A 20,321-nucleotide genomic window follows, 5' to 3' on the forward strand; every position below is an offset into this window, starting at 1 on the left:
GAGATACAGCCGTCTCTGTTGTCGCTGCTTTAATGACCTGCGGGCCTAATGGGCGTCTTTCCAACTTTCCCCTCGAGTAATAACACAGCAGTTAACTGCCTGCTTCACTGTGTACGTAAGAACGTGATGAAAGGAACTTTATGGTAACTGCCAAACAAATATTCAGCATACACACAAAGAAAGAAAGAGAGAGAGAGAGAAAGAGAGAAAGAAAAGATCTCTGGGCCTATCTATCGTCCATTTGGAGTGTATTAGCCGGTTATCAGAGCTCAGGAATTATGAGAATTACAGAATAATGAGAACCTCCATAATGAAATCTACTCCAGCTCTGTTACCTGTTAAATGATGCCCTTTGAAAGGGGTCCTGCCGCTTGATGATCATTTCTCTTTTGTATTGCCGCGCCGCCATCCGAAGCCTCATAATCGTTCACTAACGGAAAGCTTAATTGCAGGTACGGCGCAGGAGGCTTTGCTTAAGTGAGTGCGCGTAATCGCCGCCGTAAATCTGTCCGCCAAGTCGTAAAAAAAAAAAAAAAAAGAAATGGAGAGGAGATGGGATGGGAACATACCTTCAGAGGTGGGCAGAACCACCTTAAATCACGTAGGTTTGATTCATCGTTTCTTAAATTTGTAGTAAAAGAAGCTCAAAAAAGTAGAAGGGCTCAAACAAAAAGTAGTAATAATAAGTAAAAAAGTGATGAATCATGAAGAACTAAAAAAATCCTATTTTCAATTCATTCTTGCTGTTGAAAGAGCGTTAAAGTACTGTTAAACTGTTGATACCTTTAAAATAGCAAATATACTGTATCTACACTGATGGGCGTGTTGGTCTGGAAATGAGGTGTGTTCAGGTAAACTTCTGGAGTTTTGCTTGTTTATCTCGGCGACGAAAAACACAGCAGCTCCACTGACTGAATACAACTTATACAGACGCCAACAGTCAACAGACGTTCATCGCTATCTTCGCAACACAGCAGCAGTCCAAAATAACAATGCTGTTCCCTTAAATGAGCTGCTGAAGCTCCTTCAGCCCAGTTTCCCCAGAAAGCTGCGTGGTTAAAATAGCAATCTGCCATAAAAGGTCAGAGCGTACCTGACTCTTAAAGGTAATGATGAGCAAGTGACACTCTGATTGGTTTATTTCATTTTATTCCCAAAATTAACCAATCAAAAACACATGATTAATTAGGAGAATTAGTACATACTTTTTGTGCATTTCAAGCTGTGCAAGGTGTGTGTACTTTTCCCGTCGTTATGATAGCAAAGACACACTGACACGCCCTAAATAAAGCTGCATGGTTCACGGTTGATGGCTCACTTATAGATCGCTAATATTGGGTCCAGATTGTGTTTGTTTACTCTATATATAAAGCTTAAAGTAAAGTTGTTTTGTCAGATTTTTAGTAGGGTATTAGCATTTCCGATTTTGTATTGTGTATTTCTATTAAGTATGTTTTTTCTAGCTGAACTCTCTCTTTTTCTGCTTTTAGAGATGCGCTTTGGCTATCACTGAGCTCTGACCTTGGGTTTTCAAGCTGAGATACAAGTAGAAATTTGTTTTATTGTACTGTAATGACAAAAAGTTCACTTAAAATCAACTTCTCCCTTCTCTACACCCCTATAACAGCCTATGCGAATAAACAGGAAAAAATCACGACCCTTGCTTTGCTGCTACAGCAGTCTGTTTCAGAATATGACAACTTGTAAATGCAGTGTGCAGTATTTATGTGATATTTAGTCTAGTTTGCGTGCACGGGCCTAATTATAGGCTTGGGGGTTCTGCCTGCGTGCCTGTCAGTAAATGCAACGCTGCGGAAAATATTAAGCCTAATGCAAAGTCATGGCAAAAAATAGCTTGACTTATATAATGTTATCATAAGCGAGCTCACAGCGACGGCAGAAAGACACCAAGCCTACACAATCATTAGGACTCCGTTCTGCGGCGAAGTGCTGCATGGCTGTTGATAGTGGCTTCAAGGCCAGAGTTTTATGGCTGTGTTTATGTTTGCTGTGGCTCGCTGCCTCCGCTAACCGTTTCTCCGGCTTTTTGTTGCTCAAAATAAGCTCATTTTCAAATTTCCTTTAAATGTTAAACAAATATCATGCAGGAGAACTTGGTTAAGGTCTTTTTTTCATGTTCGAATACAAGTTCACTGTTTTAAAGCCATGCAAAATGTAAAAATCCTGTTTAAGTTTGACCTCAAAGCATTTCATATTCTTTTACCCAATGCTCAACAGTTAAAAGGCGCAGATAACAATTGTAGCGTGCTGCATTGTATTAAAAGAATTGTTTAAGAGTTGTTCAAAGACAAAAATTGTAGGGTTGCACAAACACACTGATGCAGGGATGCCAACAAATGCGTGCCAACATATTTTCAGAGCAATACCGAACCTGAGTTACACAGCAGGGTTTTTCTCGTAAAACCCCAAACCGAAAAGCAGCAGCACAGACAATGACAAGCCGTTTTTCTGTGGCGAGGTTAAACGTTGCAGTCAAATTACTTTATAATTACACACATGTAGATGTAGGTGTATCTCATACTTTCGCTAATTAGCCATTGCTTATCTTATACCCAGCGCTGATTGGTTTAACCTCGTCGGTTCTGCGGTTTAAGCAAAACATCGTCTTTCCAAAATCCACATAAACCCGCCGCGGCTGCCAGCGTTTTATTCATGTTCTAATAAATTAAGGAGGTTTGTGCTTTTCTTTCATCCTCCATAGATTAGTTCAGTAGGAGGCATACATTAGTGGGTGAAATTCTTCTCTTCCCACCAGCACACACACTCACACACACACACACTGTCTCCATGTCTAGGTGGTTTGCTCGGCTTTTTCTTTTTCATGAGCCATAATGGAGCACTTGGCAGCCTCGACTCAAAAGGCACCGTTATTTTAACAACCACACACCGAAATCATCAGAGAAAAAAAACAACAACCGGCTCTGTAAAAACACGTGGGCGGAGTTACGCTGAAACACAAGCTCTTGGACACTTCGACTCGTCACGGCTATTTCTCAAAATATTCACCTAATTTGAAGCTTTTTCCATTTTTCCATTTCAAGTCTTGCCCCAAAAGTTGGGAAGGAAGTGTTCCAGTGCAGATCACTACATCAACATTTTATAAAAATGATTAAATATGAGTTTATTAAACATGCATTAGCTGTTATTTCACAATTTACTCATTTTCGTAAATGAATGGAGTATAAAAACATGTACAAACATGATACATTATACAGCTCACTTCAGTTTCTGAATCAGTTTCTCTGATTTTGCTATTTATAGTTTATATGTTTGATTAAAATGAACATGGTTGTTTTTTGCTATAAACCACAGACAACCCTGTTTTTAATCACAGTTTTTTTCATGCATCTTGGCATCATGTTCTCTCTCCTCCACCAGTCTTACACACTGCTTTTGGATAACTTTATGCTGCTTTACTCCTGGTGCAAAAAAATCAAGCAGTTCAGTTTGATGGTTTGATGGTTTGTGATCATCCATCTTCCTCTTGATTATATTCCAGAGGTTTTTAATTTGGTAAAATCAAAGAAACTCATCATTTTTAAGAGCTGCATGTTTAGGAGCCAAGGGACGTATTTGGTGGATGTTCCCTTTCAGAAACCAAGAGATGCTATTTGTAGACAGGTCCTTTTTAGAAATAATATGATGTCATTTGTAGACTGTCTATTTTAGGCCCACTGAAGTCATTTCTAGGCAGGCTGTTTTAGACCCAGTGATGTCATTTGTAGACTGTCTCTTACATAAACAAGTAGTGTCATTTTTAGACTTTTCTTTCAGTATATGATGAAATTTGCAGAATGCCTTTTTTAGACTTACTGATGTAGTTATAGATTGTCTCTGTAAGAAACCAAGTGGTACTATTTGTAGACGGTCCCTTCCACACATTTGCATTGTAATTTGTAGACAGTCCTTTTTAGAAGTCATGTGATTTGTAATTTATATACAAAAACTATGTATTGTAATTTGTAGACAGTCCCTATACAAGTCATGTTATTTGTAATTTGTAATTTTACTATTTTAGACCCAGTGACGTCCTTTTTAGAACCTAATGACATCATTTGCAGCCTGTTTTTACAGACAGTGATGTAATTTGTAGACAGTCCCCTGTAGCAACTAAGTGATGTCTTTTGTAGACATTTGGAATGTAATTTTGGACTGTCTCTTTTAGACGTGATGCAAAATGTAGACGGTCCCTTCCAGAACACATGTGGTTTGTACACATTCCCTTTAGAAACCAAGAGATATAATTTGATGATGGTCCCTTTTTAGAAACCAATCAATGTAGTTTGTAGATGATCCCTTTTCAAAAACCAATCAATGCAGTTTGAGGATGTTCCCTATTAGAAACTATTTTTTGAAGTAGACATTTTACTTACTGACATTTTTTTGCATCAACAGTGATGCATTTTGTAGACAGCCCCTTCCGTAACACATGTGGTTTGCATATGGTCCCTATTAGAAACCAGAAGATGTAATTTGATGACGGTCCCTTTCAAATACAGAATGATGCAATTTACAGATGCTCCCTTTTCAGAAACCAAGGAATGTAATTTCTAGACGGCCCCTTTCAGAAACAACAGAAAAATTATATTAGAATCTACAATAACCATATGAATAACATGTTTATTATTCAAAATGACAATTATGTTTAAAGGCTTTTAATAGTAAAAAAAAGTAGGATTTTTTTTCTTTACTTTTTTAAAACGTTTCCATCTGTTATTTGCTATTTGAGTAATTAAATATGTTATACACAGCTCTGGAAAAAGTCAGTTTCTCTGATTTCGCTAATTCTAAGTATATATATTTAAATACAATGAACATTGTAGAAAATGAGAAAGGAGAGATGCAGAGCTTTCCGGCCTCAAATAATTCAAAGAAAAGTTCATATTCATATAAGAGTTTTAAGAGTTCAGAAATAATCAATATTTGGTGGAATAACCCTGGTTGGTTTTTAAATCACAGTTTTCATACATTTCATTTTATTGGCATCATGTCCCCCTCCACCAGTCTTACACACTGCTTTTGGATAACTTTATGCTGCTTTACTCCTGGTGCAAAAATTCAAGCAGTTCAGTTTGGTGGTTTGATGGCTTGTGATCATCCATCTTCCTCTTGATTATATTCCAGAGGTTTTCAATTTGGTAAAATCTAAGAAACTCATCTTTTTTCACAGAGCTGTATATTCAATAACTATCCAACCTTAATCAGCACTTCTGTTTCTGAAGGAAGTAAAGACATGATTGGTTTGGGAGGAAGGTGGTGGTTTGGCACCGTCGTTGTCCTGGTCTGAAACCCGTCGGCGCAGTCTGTTTAATTATATGCTCACAGTCCACAACTTGTTTCTTGACACAGCAGTGATGAGTTTATTCGCTCCCTCAGGCTGTAGCCGGGCTGATTCACACTGTAGCGACACTGAAAAGAACACGAGGTGGTCCGGCTTCATCTCGCTGAGAGTTAATCCCTGCTTTGACAGAATTATGGGGTCTCCTCATGCTCCATTTGATTCTGTTCAGCCACAGTGGTTATAGAGGATTCTCGTATAGTTTAAAGTGCTTTAGTGAAGGTGTTGACAAACTCATTGGCCACTGGACTTCGGAAAAACGGCTAAGCTTGAATGGAGCTACTTTTCTGGTCTATTTTTATATATAAGGCGCTTTTTAAGAGACATTGTAAGGATCTTCTATTTTTAGCATGTCTCGTCGATGAGTGGTGGTGGTGGGTAGCTAACTTAACTAAGCTAAGTAACTTAGCCAACTTAGCTAAGCTTAGTAAACAAAACTGTAATAAAAAGACTTTCTTTTAAAGCCAAGCAGGTGCTGAATGTTAATAGATGTTGAAACTCTTTATTTGGGTGAGTAAAACACTTCCGTTTACTTACAGTAAGCTTAGACTCCTGAGTTTCTTCATCACTAAGGCTGGAGCATTAGCATTTGAAGCTAACTGCTACTCTGAGGAACCCTGAGTGCTCCGGTAGGCCAGGGCAATATTAGCTAGTGGTTTATCGCACATAGCTTGTTTTAACACAGTAAACATACAGACTACAATCTGAAAATACTCACCTATTAACGGCGAAAGACCTAGCACTATTAGCAGGAAATGCTAATACTGCTCCAGCAGTGCTAGCCAGGGTTAGGAGCAGGCTACTGTCCGATAAAACTCACCTCTGAATGGGGAAATAGCTAGTGCTGTCGTTAGCGGCTAATGCTAATACTAATAATGCTCCTTAATACCTGACTGATAGAATTTATTTATTTAAAGGATTTTAATCGCACCTTAAATGAAATTAAAAATGTGGTACTTGGGAACTGCAGTATAACTGTCTTATAAACGTAGAATAACCCTGTAGCTGCTGTCATTAATGCTGCTGTCACACCGATATGACAAAAGTTATGGTATCAGTATCAGTATTAGTAAAAATGAAGTCCTGCCTCAAGGGACGGCTTGTATAAGTTGTGAGGTGTTATCTGTTAAGTGAGTGAGGCTGAACACCGGACAGCATGCTCATGGCAACAAGATGTAAACCAGTATTGGAACACTGTAAACAGGAATATGTCATAGAAGGCATTACCAAGCATATGGCTAGAATTGGATATATATATATATATTTGCCATTTAAGCTCATTTAAGCATAATTTTGCAGTAAACTACCAGGGAATTAAAGTAAAAAAAAATATTTTAGTGTTATAAAAAAATAATATATTTTAAATACTTTTTTTTTATCAAACAATATATTGGATAACAAATTACAGCTGGTAAGTAGCAATGGAAATAGACTGAGGTTTAGAAATGGCTTTTACAAAATTTACAATTTAATCCTTTGTCCTTAGTAAAGTACATGTACGGTATATTCAAATAAAAAATGGTAAATTAATTAATGTGTAAATACAACTAGAGCTATTACGCCCACAATTTTTCCTACTTATTAATCAGTCACAAGTAGGAAATTAATATTTAATTTATGGATAAATATAATCCGTTACCATAATATTACCATATTATTAACCACTTATTAATGCACAAAATGCAGAGAGTGGAAAAGACCTGGATAATTTCCCTCTGAAGTTTCTGTAAAATCAAGCAAACCCTCCAAATCTTCCCCTCTTTTATCTACAGTATCTCCAGATTTCTACAGCACAATAACAGCATGTATAAAGAGCTTTAGTGCACTAGTTAAATTGTTTATTTTGTCTGCTGTCACCAAAAAAAAGAGAAGAGAAGCGGAGGGAAAAAAAAGAAATGTCTCACAGCCAAAAACACGAACCTCCTTCAGTCTGAAAAACAGAAAAACAGAGAAAAGGAAAAACAAGGGGTTATTCTGTAGCCACATATCAAAAGAGAGGTGAAATCTTTCTGTGAAGAAAAGCTTCATGTTAGTTTAACAGATAAGTGATCCGTGTCTCGCTGCCAAACCTAAACAAATTCCATTTCAGACAGCTCACTCACCTCCGCGCTCTCCCCTATCTCCGCCTCTGTCTCCTATCACCGCCCTCGCTCCGGGTTTAGGGACGAGGAGATTCAGCTCATTTCTGTGGTTATAGAAATTCACGCAGCGCTAAGTTTCACCTAAATAAAGCGTCGACAGTTCCTGGTTGGGAGGTTCCTGGTTGTTAACGGCTTCATTCTGAACCGTTCAGCGAGCGGCAGAGAGTTTTATTTGTTTTGAGTCACAGCGCTGGTGGCTCTCCAGCATCTTCTGAAAAAGTACAGTGATTTCTCAACACTCTGATAGAAAACGACAGTCTGAAAAAAATAAAAAAAAGTCTTCTTAAGTGGGTTTAGGCTTGGATGATCATTAGGCCTCAAGATCTTGGATGATATATCGTTTACAGAAAGTATCGCAATCCACAATATTATTTTCAAATAATAAAAAAAAAAATTCCATGCCACTGATGCTTACCTATCAGATAATACAATAATAGCAATAATAATAATAATGATACAATAGTAATAATAATACATTAGTAAAAATAATACAGTAGTTATAATAATACAATAGCATATTAATCAGGGGTGTGGCATATCGTATCGCATACAATAATATCACTAAAAATACGGCAATACGACACAGCAAAAAAAAAAATCCATATCATGATATGTCAATATTCTAGAAAGAAGTCAATTCTGTATTCTGTTTGTTTGTCCAGAAAGACACTCCATTTCCCATGGTGCACCTGCGCTCAGTTCTCCGAATATGCTGGATCACGTGACACATTGACGTTCCGTCTCACCGTGCTATTGATTGCTCACACCTGGACTCACTAGTATTTATAGCCCCTGTTTTCACGACTTTAGTTTTTTGGTAGATTTTTGTTCTTAAATTACTTTATTTTTTTTGTTCCACTATTTTTATTTTATACAAAATCAGAGTCTTGATAAGTTACTGTTACTGTTTGTGAAACAGACAAATGTGTATAGGTGTTTTGGTTTCTACTGAATCCTACTTTTGTTGCTGTATTATTTTTTAAATGAATACAAAGAAGAATACAAAAAATATAATTTTTGCAAAAAATACCCTAAAATATTGTGATATTTTATCAGGGCCATGTTGCCCACCCCTAATATTAATGCAATTATAATTACTTTTATATAGCAATGAACTTCTTTTTTGGAATATCACACCCTAAATCCATCTGAGCAATCTGCAATTGACCGGTATTCATCCTCACTCACAAGATAACACCTTACATCTTATACAATTGTGGGCATTCCTGAGCCATCCCCTGAGGTAACACTTAATGATCAGTTTATACACTGCTATGCTGCTATTACCACGCTATGACTGTTGGCTTGTCAGTGTACGTAAGCGTGATATAAAGTGTAGGACACCTGATATAAATCTGAGTAAATATTTATAAAGGATTATTCCGTGCGTCAGTTGTCATAACAGTTTCTGGTATGAACAATATCGAAACTGCCTTTGTGAACACAGACGCTTGTTGCGATAGGTCTACATACAGCTAATGTTTATGTACTGTAGGTTTATGAAGGTCATGAGAGGGTTATACAGCTCTGGAAAAAATGAAGAGAGCACTTTCTGATCCAGTTTCTGAATCAGTTTCTCTGATTTTGCTATTTATAGGTTTATAAAATTAACATTGTGGTTTTATTCTATTAAATACAGACAACATTTCTCCCAAATTCCAAATAAAATATTGTAATTTAGAGCATTTATTTACAGAAAATGATGAGAAATGGCTGAAATAACAAATAATAAGATGCAGAACTTCAATATTTCAATATTTGTGGAATAACCCTTGTTTTTAATCACTTTAATAATTTTTTTTCATGCATCTTGGCATTATGTTCTCTTCCTCCACCAGTCTTACACACTGCTTTTGGATAACTTTATGCTGCTTTACTCCTGATGCAAAAATTCAAGCAGTTCAGTTTGGTTCTTCCTCTTGATTATATTCCAGAGGTTTTTAATTTGGGAAAAAACAAAGAAACTCATCATTTTTAAGTGTTTTTTCCCCATTCAAACATGCAGAACATAGAAACTCAGTAATTCAGTTCAGAACCAGTAGTTCCTCAGCAGTGGCATCGCTCCAGAGAACCCCTTTGGCTCCTCAGTTCATGGTGTACAGTGTGTTTAGAGTGTACTGTAGTGCACTGTGGCTGCAATCAAGCATTCCAAAACAGCTATCATTGCAAAAATAGCCACATTTGGAGAATTGTCCAAGAAACGGGAGTCACTCTTTGATTGATGATCACTGAAGCCAGTCCAGGTTGGGATTTGGAGAACTCAGGCTGTTGCCAAAGAGCATGAATTATATCAGAATTCTGCAGATTGCATATTCGATAACCTCTGTGTGAGCTAACAGACTCCCGCTGAAAAATGAGCTTCAGCTCCTCCATGTTTACTGGAAGGACCAGGCCAGAAACACAGACTCTGTTTCAGCGTGACGTAAAACATCCAGTGTCTGCGTCTGTTTTACTCTTCAAGAGAAATTCATACACTGTAAAAATTACTGAAATGTATGGCAACTTGCCGCACTAGATTTTAAAAAAGACCACCAACAGTTGTGCCAAATAATTTCACATGTGTAAACATGTCTAATATACAGCTCTGGAAATATATACAAATGATGAATTTCTTTGATTGTACCAAATTGAAAACCTCTGGAATATAATCAAGAGGTAGACAGATGATCACAAGCCATCAAACCACCAAACTGAACTGCTTGATTTAATTTTTGCACCAGGAGTAAAGCAGCATAAAGTTATCCAAAAGCAGTGTGTAAGACTGGTGGAGGAAGAGAACATGATGCCAAGATGCATGAAATTAAAACTGTGATTAAAAACCACCAGGGTTATTTAACCAAATATTTATTTCTGAACTCTTAAAACTTTATGAATATGAACTTGTTTTTTGCAATATTTGAGATCTGAAATCTAAACCCCCTGATTTTTGTTGACTCCCCCCTCAGCTCAAATTTTGAGAAAGGCTAAAAAATGGGAGGGGTAGTTTAGGAGTGGCACTGGGTGATGTATGGGTTTAGGGGCGGGGCAGGAGGGAGAGCTGATTGGATTGGCTGAGCTGCAGCAGCAACAGCAGTGTAAACACAGTCGTAAACACAGTCCTAAACCTTGTGAAAAGCCTTTCCAAAAGAGTTAAAGCAGTTATAGCTGTTAAAGCTGCAAAAGGTGGGCTGATATCATATTAAACTCACAAGCCATTGGACACACATCCCATTCTTAATCCATAGAGTTTAATATGATATCAGCCCACCTTTTGCAGCTATAGATTCAACTCTTCTGAGAAGGCTTTCCGCAAGGTTTAGGAGTGTGTTTATGTAAATTTTTGACCATTCGTCCAGAAGGGCACACTAATGCAAGTTCTTTCTGTAATATAGTGTATTAGTGTTTGCAAAAACAGAGAAAAAAGAAAAAGAGAGAGAGAGAGAGACCTGTCTTGATGTCTGGCACCATTTAATAGTATCTTTAGGCAGGATTTTCCACTGAGGGTTTGTAATCAGAAATTATGACTCACTGGATTTAGTTTTACCTACATACAATCTTTTGCACCCGCTGCCAATTGGACCACGGCTCCAGGCTAACACGTCTGATAAATCGCGTAATTAGTGGTGTTCTCAAAGGCTCACTGAGGATAAAAAAGAGGATAAAAATGCAGAAACTCAGAGAGAAAGGGAAAACAGTGATTTTTGAATGTCTAATCAAGAAAACTTGATTTAAACGCCAAAAATAACATTAAATTATTGTAAATTCTCTTCTGCGTTCACTGAAGTGATCATTGTTGTTTTTTGCAGGTTGCTGAAGGCCACAGAGTAGATCCCCATGGATCCTGGATGGACTTTGTCAAAAGACCTGTGGGCAACTTCCCAGGAAAGTGCCGGAAACGAAAGCGACCACTGGTACACTGCAGATTTTATATATCTTACTTATTGATAGAAATACAGCTAAGTAGAGCTGGATTTAAAGGAGAACTCTGGTGTAAAATGGACTTTTGTTGTAGTAAAACATGATAAAAAGTTCTTATCTTTGATGAACAGCGTACAGAGATCCAGAAATTTTAACAGTTTGTCCAAAACACCCTTCAGACTGGGTGGTATAGACGGGGCATAATTTACCCTGATAAATCACTTTTTACACCGTTATCCAGCTCAAAGTAGCTCTTCCACACCTCCTTGATAGAATCCGGAGAGCCCTGACATTTAAAACGAGGCGTTAATAACTTAAAAAGTGCAGAAGAAGCTTATAAAACACCACTGTTTACATTCTATAACACTACTAGCTTTAGCTCTGAGTGCTGCCATCACTGTACTGATAATGACATAGACGTGCTATATTCATTACAATACAGCTCTAAAGAAATTATATGGCTGAAATAGGAAGAAAGATGCAGAGCTCTCAGACCTCAAATAATGCAAAGAAAACAAACAAGTTCATATTCATAAAGTTTTAAGAGTTCAGAAATAATCAATATTTGGTGCAATAATTCTGGTTGGTTTTTAATCACAGTTTTTTTTCATGCATCTTGGCATCATGTTCTCCTCCACCAGTCTTACACACTGCTTTTGGATAACTTTATGCTGCTTTACTCCTGGTGCAAAAAAAATAATTCAAGCAGTTCAGTTTGGTGGTTTGATGGCTTGTGATCATCCATCTTCCTCTTGGTTATATTCCAGAGGTTTTCAATTTGGTAAAATCAAAGAAACTGAAGTAAAGGAAATCACACATCAGTCAGCTGTTTGTGTGAGAGTTTGTAAGGAATTCATTACCAGTCAGAGCTGAGGGTCTGAGGCTAAAAAGAAATGTGTTGTGTTTCAGCCGGGACCTCCAGGACCTCCCGGCCCCCCAGGGCCACAGGGTCCCCCAGGGTCCCCCGGAGCAGAGGTCACTCAGGAGGTTCTGCTGCAGGAGTTTAAAGAGATGATCAAAGGTGAGCTCTTACAAACACATTTACATACCAGGCTTAATGTATGAGAAACGTTAGCCTAGCGTAGAGCAGCAAAAAACTACATTAACTCGTGAAAAAAAAAGTAAAATAAATAAATAGAAAATACTCCAAAATTTAATTTATACTAAATCAATACTAGCATGTAATTAAATTAAGTTCGTAACATATAATATATATTAGGTTTACTGCTTATATGGTATTTTTGCCGCTGTTCAAATACATTTTAGGTACATTGATGTGAGCTTGTGTGATAGAACACTTAAACTCCTGTTTAAATTGTTCTGCTTGAATTGTTGATTGAAAAAGGAGTGATTAATCACAATATAATGAGATTAATCGTGATTTATTAAGATTAATCACGATTAATCGCAATTCTTCTTTTTAACACTTTTATTAATGGATTTTTAAATGTAAAATAAAAGAATCAATGTAAGATAATAACAGTGGGATTTTATTTATTCTTAAATATATTTAATATATCTAACACAGATTGTCCTTTGTGAACTATTTTTAAGTACAGATGATTTAAAAAATGTTACAACATCAAAGCAAAATATGAAAAATAAACAAGGAAAAAATATCCTTTGATTCTTTTTATTATCTACTTTTAAATTTTTTTATTCTTTTTGATATCGACTTTTTTCATTATTGACTCTTTTTCGTTATCATCTTCTTCATTATCGACTCTTTATATTATCGACTGCTTCACACAGTCACTCGTAACAGTGAACAGTAGTTATTTTACACAGATTGGTTGTGATGGTTAAAGTGTTAATTGGAGTCAGGCGTTGGGGTCGGCGTGGTTGTTAGTTTGGTATCAGAGTCAGTGATGTATACCCCTGTGCTGTACCCTGTCAGAGGCCACGGAGAGGAGGGCGTCGGTGGAAAAGTCCGGCGGGTCCAGCCAGCTGCCCACCACTCTGCTGGCTCTGGAGGGCATGGTCTCGTACCGCCGGATCGAGGAGGCCTTCCACTGTAAGCTCAGGGGTCCGGTGGTGGTGGATAAGAAGACGCTGGTGGAGCTGCAGAACTTCCAGACGGTGAGTGCTGAGATATGATGCTCTGAAAAGCAGCATAAAGTTATCCAAAAGCAGTGTGTAAGACTGGTGGAGGAGAACATGATGCCAAGATGCATGAAATTAAAACTGTAATTAAAAACCACCAGGGTTATTCCACCAAATATTGATTATTTCTGAACTCTTAAAACTTTATGAATATGAACTTGTTTTCTTTACATTATTTGAGGTCTGAAAGTTCTGCATCTTTTTTCTTTATTTCAGTCATTTCTCATTTTCTGTAAATAAATGCTCTAAATGAGAATATTTTTATTTGTAATTTGGGAGAAATGTTGACTGTAGTTTATAGAATAAAACAACAATGTTCATTTTACTCAAACATAAACCTATAAATAGCACAATCAGAGAAACTGATTCAGAAACTCATGCTTATTGCTATCTTACACTCCATCTTAATTTTCACACCTTGCACCTGCTTTGTTAAAAATAGTGTTGGAGTTGTGTTGGGATAAATCTACACTGATGGGTGTGGTGGTCTGGAAGTGAGGTGTGTTCAGGTTAATTTCTGGTGTGTTTCTACACTATCTTGGTGGCAGGAAATATGGTGCGCTACTGACTGATTAAAACCCCGACAACAGTCAACACTTAGCTGTATAATCAAATCTGGATCACTGTGTGCACTGTGAACCCCAAGCACAATACCACATACCATCACTATATCAGTTATAAAATGAATAAAATATACATAAAAATGTGCACAGTAACTATATGTTATTATTAGTTATACTTTTTTGTGTATTTTGCTTTAATTGTAGGTTAATATAGCTGATATAGTAGTTTGCTTGTTTGAGGTTTTGACAGATGCTCATTCCCACTCATTTTTTCTCACATCCTGCAGTTTTGAAAATAAAAAAATTAAAGAGAAAAGCACTTTAACTGAACATAAATTTATTTAATTTCACGTCGCTATGTGCAAGACCAGTGAGCTATAGATCACTAACATAGGACATCGGAACAAAAACAAAATAACTGAAGAAAACCTTTAGTTTTATACGTTTTTATAACCTTCCAGGACTGAAATTAAAGGTCTTATCTCTCTCTAATTGTAGTTCAGTTTGGACACTGAAGTTTCCAGTCCTCGGTAGTCGTTCTAATGGTTGTGAAAACTTGATCTAGTTGGATAAGCGCGAGCCGGGTGTAAGAGTTATGCGTCAGACAGTGAAGACATCCTCCTCCGGGGAATCTATTAGTTCTGCTTGATCAAAAGCTTTTAAATGGATGAATATTTTTGGGGAGGTGGCGAGCGGCCCTGGATAAATAACAAGTACAGCCATTTTTCTGCTCCATCGCTCAGCGGAGACGTCCGAAAACACATCCAGCGCGCGCTCGCCTCGCACATACGTCTAAAGGTGAAGCCTCTAATGACAACAGTGTGAGTAGGCAAAATTTGTTTTTCCAGTATTTCTATCTGTTCTCTGCAGCCTTTCATCATCCTGGGTGTTTTTCTTTCTCCATTGTTCTCCACAGCCTCTGTTTTATTACCTATCATCCCCATCAGCGTTACCTCAGCACCAGAGCCGCCGCGCTCGCTCACGCATCACATCCAGATACTCTCCTTTATTCTTATATACAATATATATATATATACATATCGATAAAAGATGAGTAGTAAAGGAAGAGTGCATTTAAATGAAGTGTCATTTCTAATGATCTCCTACTTAAAACATTGAAAAATACAAGAAACACAGATCTAGCTTCATATTATGACCATCTCCTTGTGTATACACACAGCATACATTTTAGATAGATAGATAGATGGATGGATGGATGGATGGATGAATGGATGAATGGATGGAAGTATGGATGGATGTATGGATGAAAGTATGGATGAATGTATGTATGGATGGATGGATGGATGGATGGATGGAAGTATGTATGGATGTATGGATGGATGTATGGATGGAAGTATGAATGGATGTATGGATGGATGTATGGATGGATGTATGGATGGATGGATGGATGGATGGATGGATGGATGTATGGATGTATGAATGGATGGATGGATGTATGGATGGAAGTATGGATGGATGTATGGATGGAAGTATGGATGGATGTATGGATGGAAGTATGGATGGATGGATGAAAGTATGGATGGAAGTATGGATGGAAGTATGGATGGATGTATGGATGTATGAATGGATGGATGGATGTATGGATGGAAGTATGGATGGATGTATGGATGGAAGTATGGATGGATGTATGGATGGAAGTATGGATGGATGGATGAAAGTATGGATGGAAGTATGGATGGAAGTATGGATGGATGTATGGATGGAAGTATGGATGGATGGATGGATGGATGTGTGGATGGATGGATGGATGGATGGATAGATGGATGGAAGTATGGATGGATGGATGAAAGTATGGATGGAAGTATGGATGGAAGTATGGATGGATGTATGGATGGAAGTATGGATGGATGGATGTGTGGATGGATGGATGGATAGATGGATGGAAGTATGGATGGATGTATGGATGGAAGTATGGATGGATGGATGGAAGTATGGATGGATGGTTGGATAGATGGATGGATGGATGGATGGATGGATGTATGGATGGTAGTATGGATGGATGTATGGATGGATGGATGTATGGATGTATGGATGGATGGATGGATGTATGGATGGATGGATGGTTGGATAGATGGATGGATGGATGGATGGATGTATGGATGGATGGATGGATGGATGGATGTATGGATGGATGGATGGTTGGATAGATGGATGGATGTATGGATGGATGGATGGATGCATGGATCCAGTTTACACCCAAGAGCTGTTTTGTTAAAATAGATATATATAAATAAAATAGATACAAAACTTTAAAAAATGCAATAACAAGAGAATAGAACAAAATAAATACACACAAAAATATAAATAGGTAGAGTATACAAATGACCAATGAATGCCATAGACACAAATACACTCAAAATAAGTTGATTAAACTCACAGGAAGTTTATTCCAGAATGCAGAATTTGCTCTAGATTAGCTGAATCTGGAGCAGAGCCGTCTCTCTACCAGCTGCATCGTTGGTTCTGGTCGTCCGGTCAGGGATGTGAGACATCTCCGAACACTCGGCTCTGAATCATCCGAGCAGGACCGACACCGGGCGTCCTGCAGAATATCTCCTCTTTCAAATGTGCCACATTGCTCTTTGGGCTTCATACAAAAGCTACTCTGTCTGGGACTTGGACTAGAAAGCAGCGCGGGGGTAAAAATAGCCTCTGTTTGAAACAGCACGCCGTTTGAAGGAAGAGCTATGCCCTGTGACATTCTGACGAGGCTGGCATGAAGCTCCCAGACGCTGGCATACGCAGCGCAGAGAGAGGAGAGAAAAAAAACACACACAAAAAAAGAGAAAAGGCTGTGATTTGTGAAGTGGCCCCTGCAGCAGGAATGGAAAAATAGGCCTTTGATGAATGTAGAAAAGATCTGCGAAGATCTCCAGAAGCTGAGGTGCCAAGCATCTCCCCGCTCTCGCTCCAAAGAAAGAGTTTAAAGGTGCATAAACTGATGAAATACGGGCCTTCCTGGAACAGAGTTATGAATTACATAGAGAAGAAATGATGATCTTGTTCTAATGTGAAGTTTAGAAGGGAGGAATATGCTCTGTATGTAGATATCGGAAAATAATCACAGGATCTAATACATTTCAGCAAAATCAGTGATAAAATTTACTTTAAAAAGTTTCGCAACTTTCTGCATTTGCTTTTTTTAATACATTTAATTTCAGATCAATTTAAGCAACTTCAACTCGGTTTTAAGACTTAAATGTTGCATAGAGTAAATAAGTGAAGGCATGTATTTGACAAGTATAGGAAAACACAGGCTTCCAATGCACTGGACATTAAAAACAATTATATATTTGAGTTAATTGGATTACATTTTGTCTATAGATAAAATATATTAGAATATTAGGGTCTTCTGATGTGTGCATTACAGACATTACTGGAACATAATTCAAATTACATGCGTGCATTAGAGTACGTAAAGTAAATAAGAAGATCCAGGTGATCTCTGACTTTGGCGCGTTTGTATCTTAACAGGACGTTGCTTTTGTGCATCTTAGTAGAGGTTACTGAGCTGCTTGTTCACTCTGTGAAGATACGCCAGCAGCTCATTTAAGGGAACAGCAATGTTATTTTATTCGTTATTCTATTCATTGTTGAGTTAAAAGTTGGGTTTGTGCTCTGCATCTATAGGAATGGACAGGGTTTTAATCAATCAGTGGCGCACCTGTGTTTTCTGCAGCCAAAATAGAAAAAACATTTACTGTAGAAATTTACCTGAACATAATTTATTTTTCTGACCACCATGACCATCAGTATAGATAGATCCTTAACCTCTGATGATATTTTAACAGCATGCAAAGAGCAAAGAGATAGCAAAGAGCATTGGGACGAGCCTCGAGCAGGGTAAACAATAGAGTATTGAGCATTCTATAAGCTTAAAAACGTTTTAAAAACATTTTCTAACGTTCTCTAACCATCCTTTTTTAGCTGGGAGTGTGTGTGTATATATATCTTTTATTTTGTGTGTGTGGATGTGTATGAATACACATTGCAAAATCCCTCCGAAAGAAGAAAGTCTGGAAGCCTCTGTGAATTCTGAAGGCGTAATGCAGAATAATGTGGCCTGGCATGGCTGCCCCATACAGTGCTGATCAAAAACAGAATCGGACGCTTCTTGGCAGATCTCGACATATTTCTGAACATTTAACCGTTATGTGCTCCCAAACCAGACCAGAAAAAAATAAAACATTTATTTTGTAACAGTGTACGCGGGGGTTATTAAATTGTGGAGTATTAAACTTCTTTTCTTTCGTTTCATAGCTTGGAACTTCACTCAGAGGCTTTTTTTATATATAAATGCTCCTTAATATTCTCAACATATTTAACCTTCTGTAGCCCTTAGTTTCTCTGTGAGGGGACGTCTGTGAAAAATAGAAAATTATTTTACACTTTTACTCAGTGATAAAACTCCTGCATCCAGACTGCAATTGTTTTTTTTTTTTGCTTTTTTTTTTTGCTTTTTTTTTGCTGCAGTGGACAAAAAGCTATTTTATTAAACATGAGGTTAAGGAAATCAGAGATGTGCGTCTGGACGGGACTAAAATTACTGGAGGACCACGAAAATTCAGCAAGTTCAGCGAAAAACAGCAAATAATTCAGCCTGTAATTTCAAAAACAGGACGTCTGAGAAAAACACGGACAGTACTGTGCAAAAGTTTTAGACACCTGTTGAAAATTTCAGTAAAGAAAAAGCTTCTCATCCGTGAAGTAAGTGTTTATTAGCTCAGTAAAATTACAAGTTTTCCTTAAACATCTCCTAATCTCTCCTCCTCATCTGCGTTTAATAGAGTTATTTCTAGTTCTCATCATATAAATCAACACTTGGTTTGGTAAATTTTGGTAAACTTGGTAAATCAGGTGAGCTGCTGATGGAACTGAACATATTGTCGCTGTCCTATGAAAAACACTTATCTCGATTTTTGTCGATTTTTAGTTTACTACATAATTTGAACAGACAAACTGTCCCTTACACTGTGGCACAATTTCTTGGTGAACGGACCAATAGAAACTCTTCAAAATAACCTGAAATAAATTGTATTTACACTGACTTCCATTGAAAGTTTACAAGGTTTTTCTCTCTCCTGTAAAGTAAAGCTGTTTTGGAGATAAGTGTTTTTCATTGGACAGCGACGACATACAAATGCTGGCTGAGGAGCATCCAGGAGAAATCTGGAATCTCTACATTTTGTCACAGGATATAATATACTTTAGTTAAAAATGAGAATTCCTTGTTATGTTTATTTGCATCTGTTTAAATAATATGTGTTGTTTTTTTTTTTAGGTAAAAACACTCATATTGCTGAGATAAATGGATTAGTGTAATTTGCTTTGGTGCCTAAAACTTTTGCACAGTACTGTAGATGGTCGTTCTGGACAGTAATAAAATCATAGAGGACCCCAAATTACCAACAAATTACCCCAAAACCCCCTGAGATCTAATCCCGTCCAGATTTTTAGGCCATCCAGTAAATAACCACTGCACAGATCCACAGATCCGAGCAGGAAGCGGTTGTTTGGTGTCTGGCGGTTGTTTCTTTGCGCCTCTCAATAATTCACACCTGTCTCTTACCTCCAGCCTCCTGCCAAAGGTGCCTTCCTCAGAGGGACGGGGATGGATCAGTCCACCGGCCGCTTCACGGCGCCCATCACTGGAATTTATCAGTTCTCTGCCAACGTTCATATTGGTAAGAAGGTGCTTTGCTGCACACCTATCACAGAAATATTTCATCATGCCTGGAAATGCTCTGTTTACTGGTGGGAAGAGTAGAGATGATTGTAGGTGATGGACTGTGCTGGAGTGTGGACTGTGCTGGGTATGTGTGCTATGGTTAGCAGTGCTTCTTCATTCTTGTGGTTCATAACTTGTGGGTGTTTGTGTGGGTTTTAAATACCAAAACCTCCTCCTCCTCATCATCATCATCATTCCTTTGACATGTCCATTTTCCAACCTCTATCTCTTTCTTTCTTCCTTAGAACTGAAGAGCCAATGTTTGTTCTGCATGTACAGTCAGTCCACACATCAGCTAAACCAATAAAAACAGAGCTACAGTGCATAAGCAGCTGTTAATAATAGTTAAATATTGTATTTTTCTGACTATAAGGCGCACTTAAAATCCTTAAATTGTTCCCAAAGAGTGACAGTGTGCCTTATATATATGAATTCTACCAGCCTGTTTGGTCTCTTTAGCGATGTGGTTAGCGGCTAATGCTAATGCTAATGCTGCTGCACCCAGCCTT

At 37.7% G+C, this 20,321-nt stretch overlaps 1 protein-coding gene across 1 annotated transcript in view; it reads left to right on the plus strand.

The window, feature by feature from the left end:
• c1qtnf12 (C1q and TNF related 12) overlaps positions 1 to 20,321 on the plus strand; it is a 37,113-nt gene that overhangs the window by 8,053 nt on the left and 8,739 nt on the right. The window contains exons 2-5 of the mRNA XM_022677090.2: positions 11,286 to 11,390; positions 12,307 to 12,418; positions 13,295 to 13,476; positions 19,660 to 19,768. Coding sequence (XP_022532811.1) covers positions 11,286 to 11,390; positions 12,307 to 12,418; positions 13,295 to 13,476; positions 19,660 to 19,768 — 508 coding nt within the window. The remainder of the gene's footprint in view (positions 1 to 11,285; positions 11,391 to 12,306; positions 12,419 to 13,294; positions 13,477 to 19,659; positions 19,769 to 20,321) is intronic.

This window comes from Astyanax mexicanus, chromosome 13 (assembly GCF_023375975.1).
Source record: "Astyanax mexicanus isolate ESR-SI-001 chromosome 13, AstMex3_surface, whole genome shotgun sequence".
Lineage (NCBI taxonomy): Eukaryota > Metazoa > Chordata > Actinopteri > Characiformes > Acestrorhamphidae > Astyanax > Astyanax mexicanus.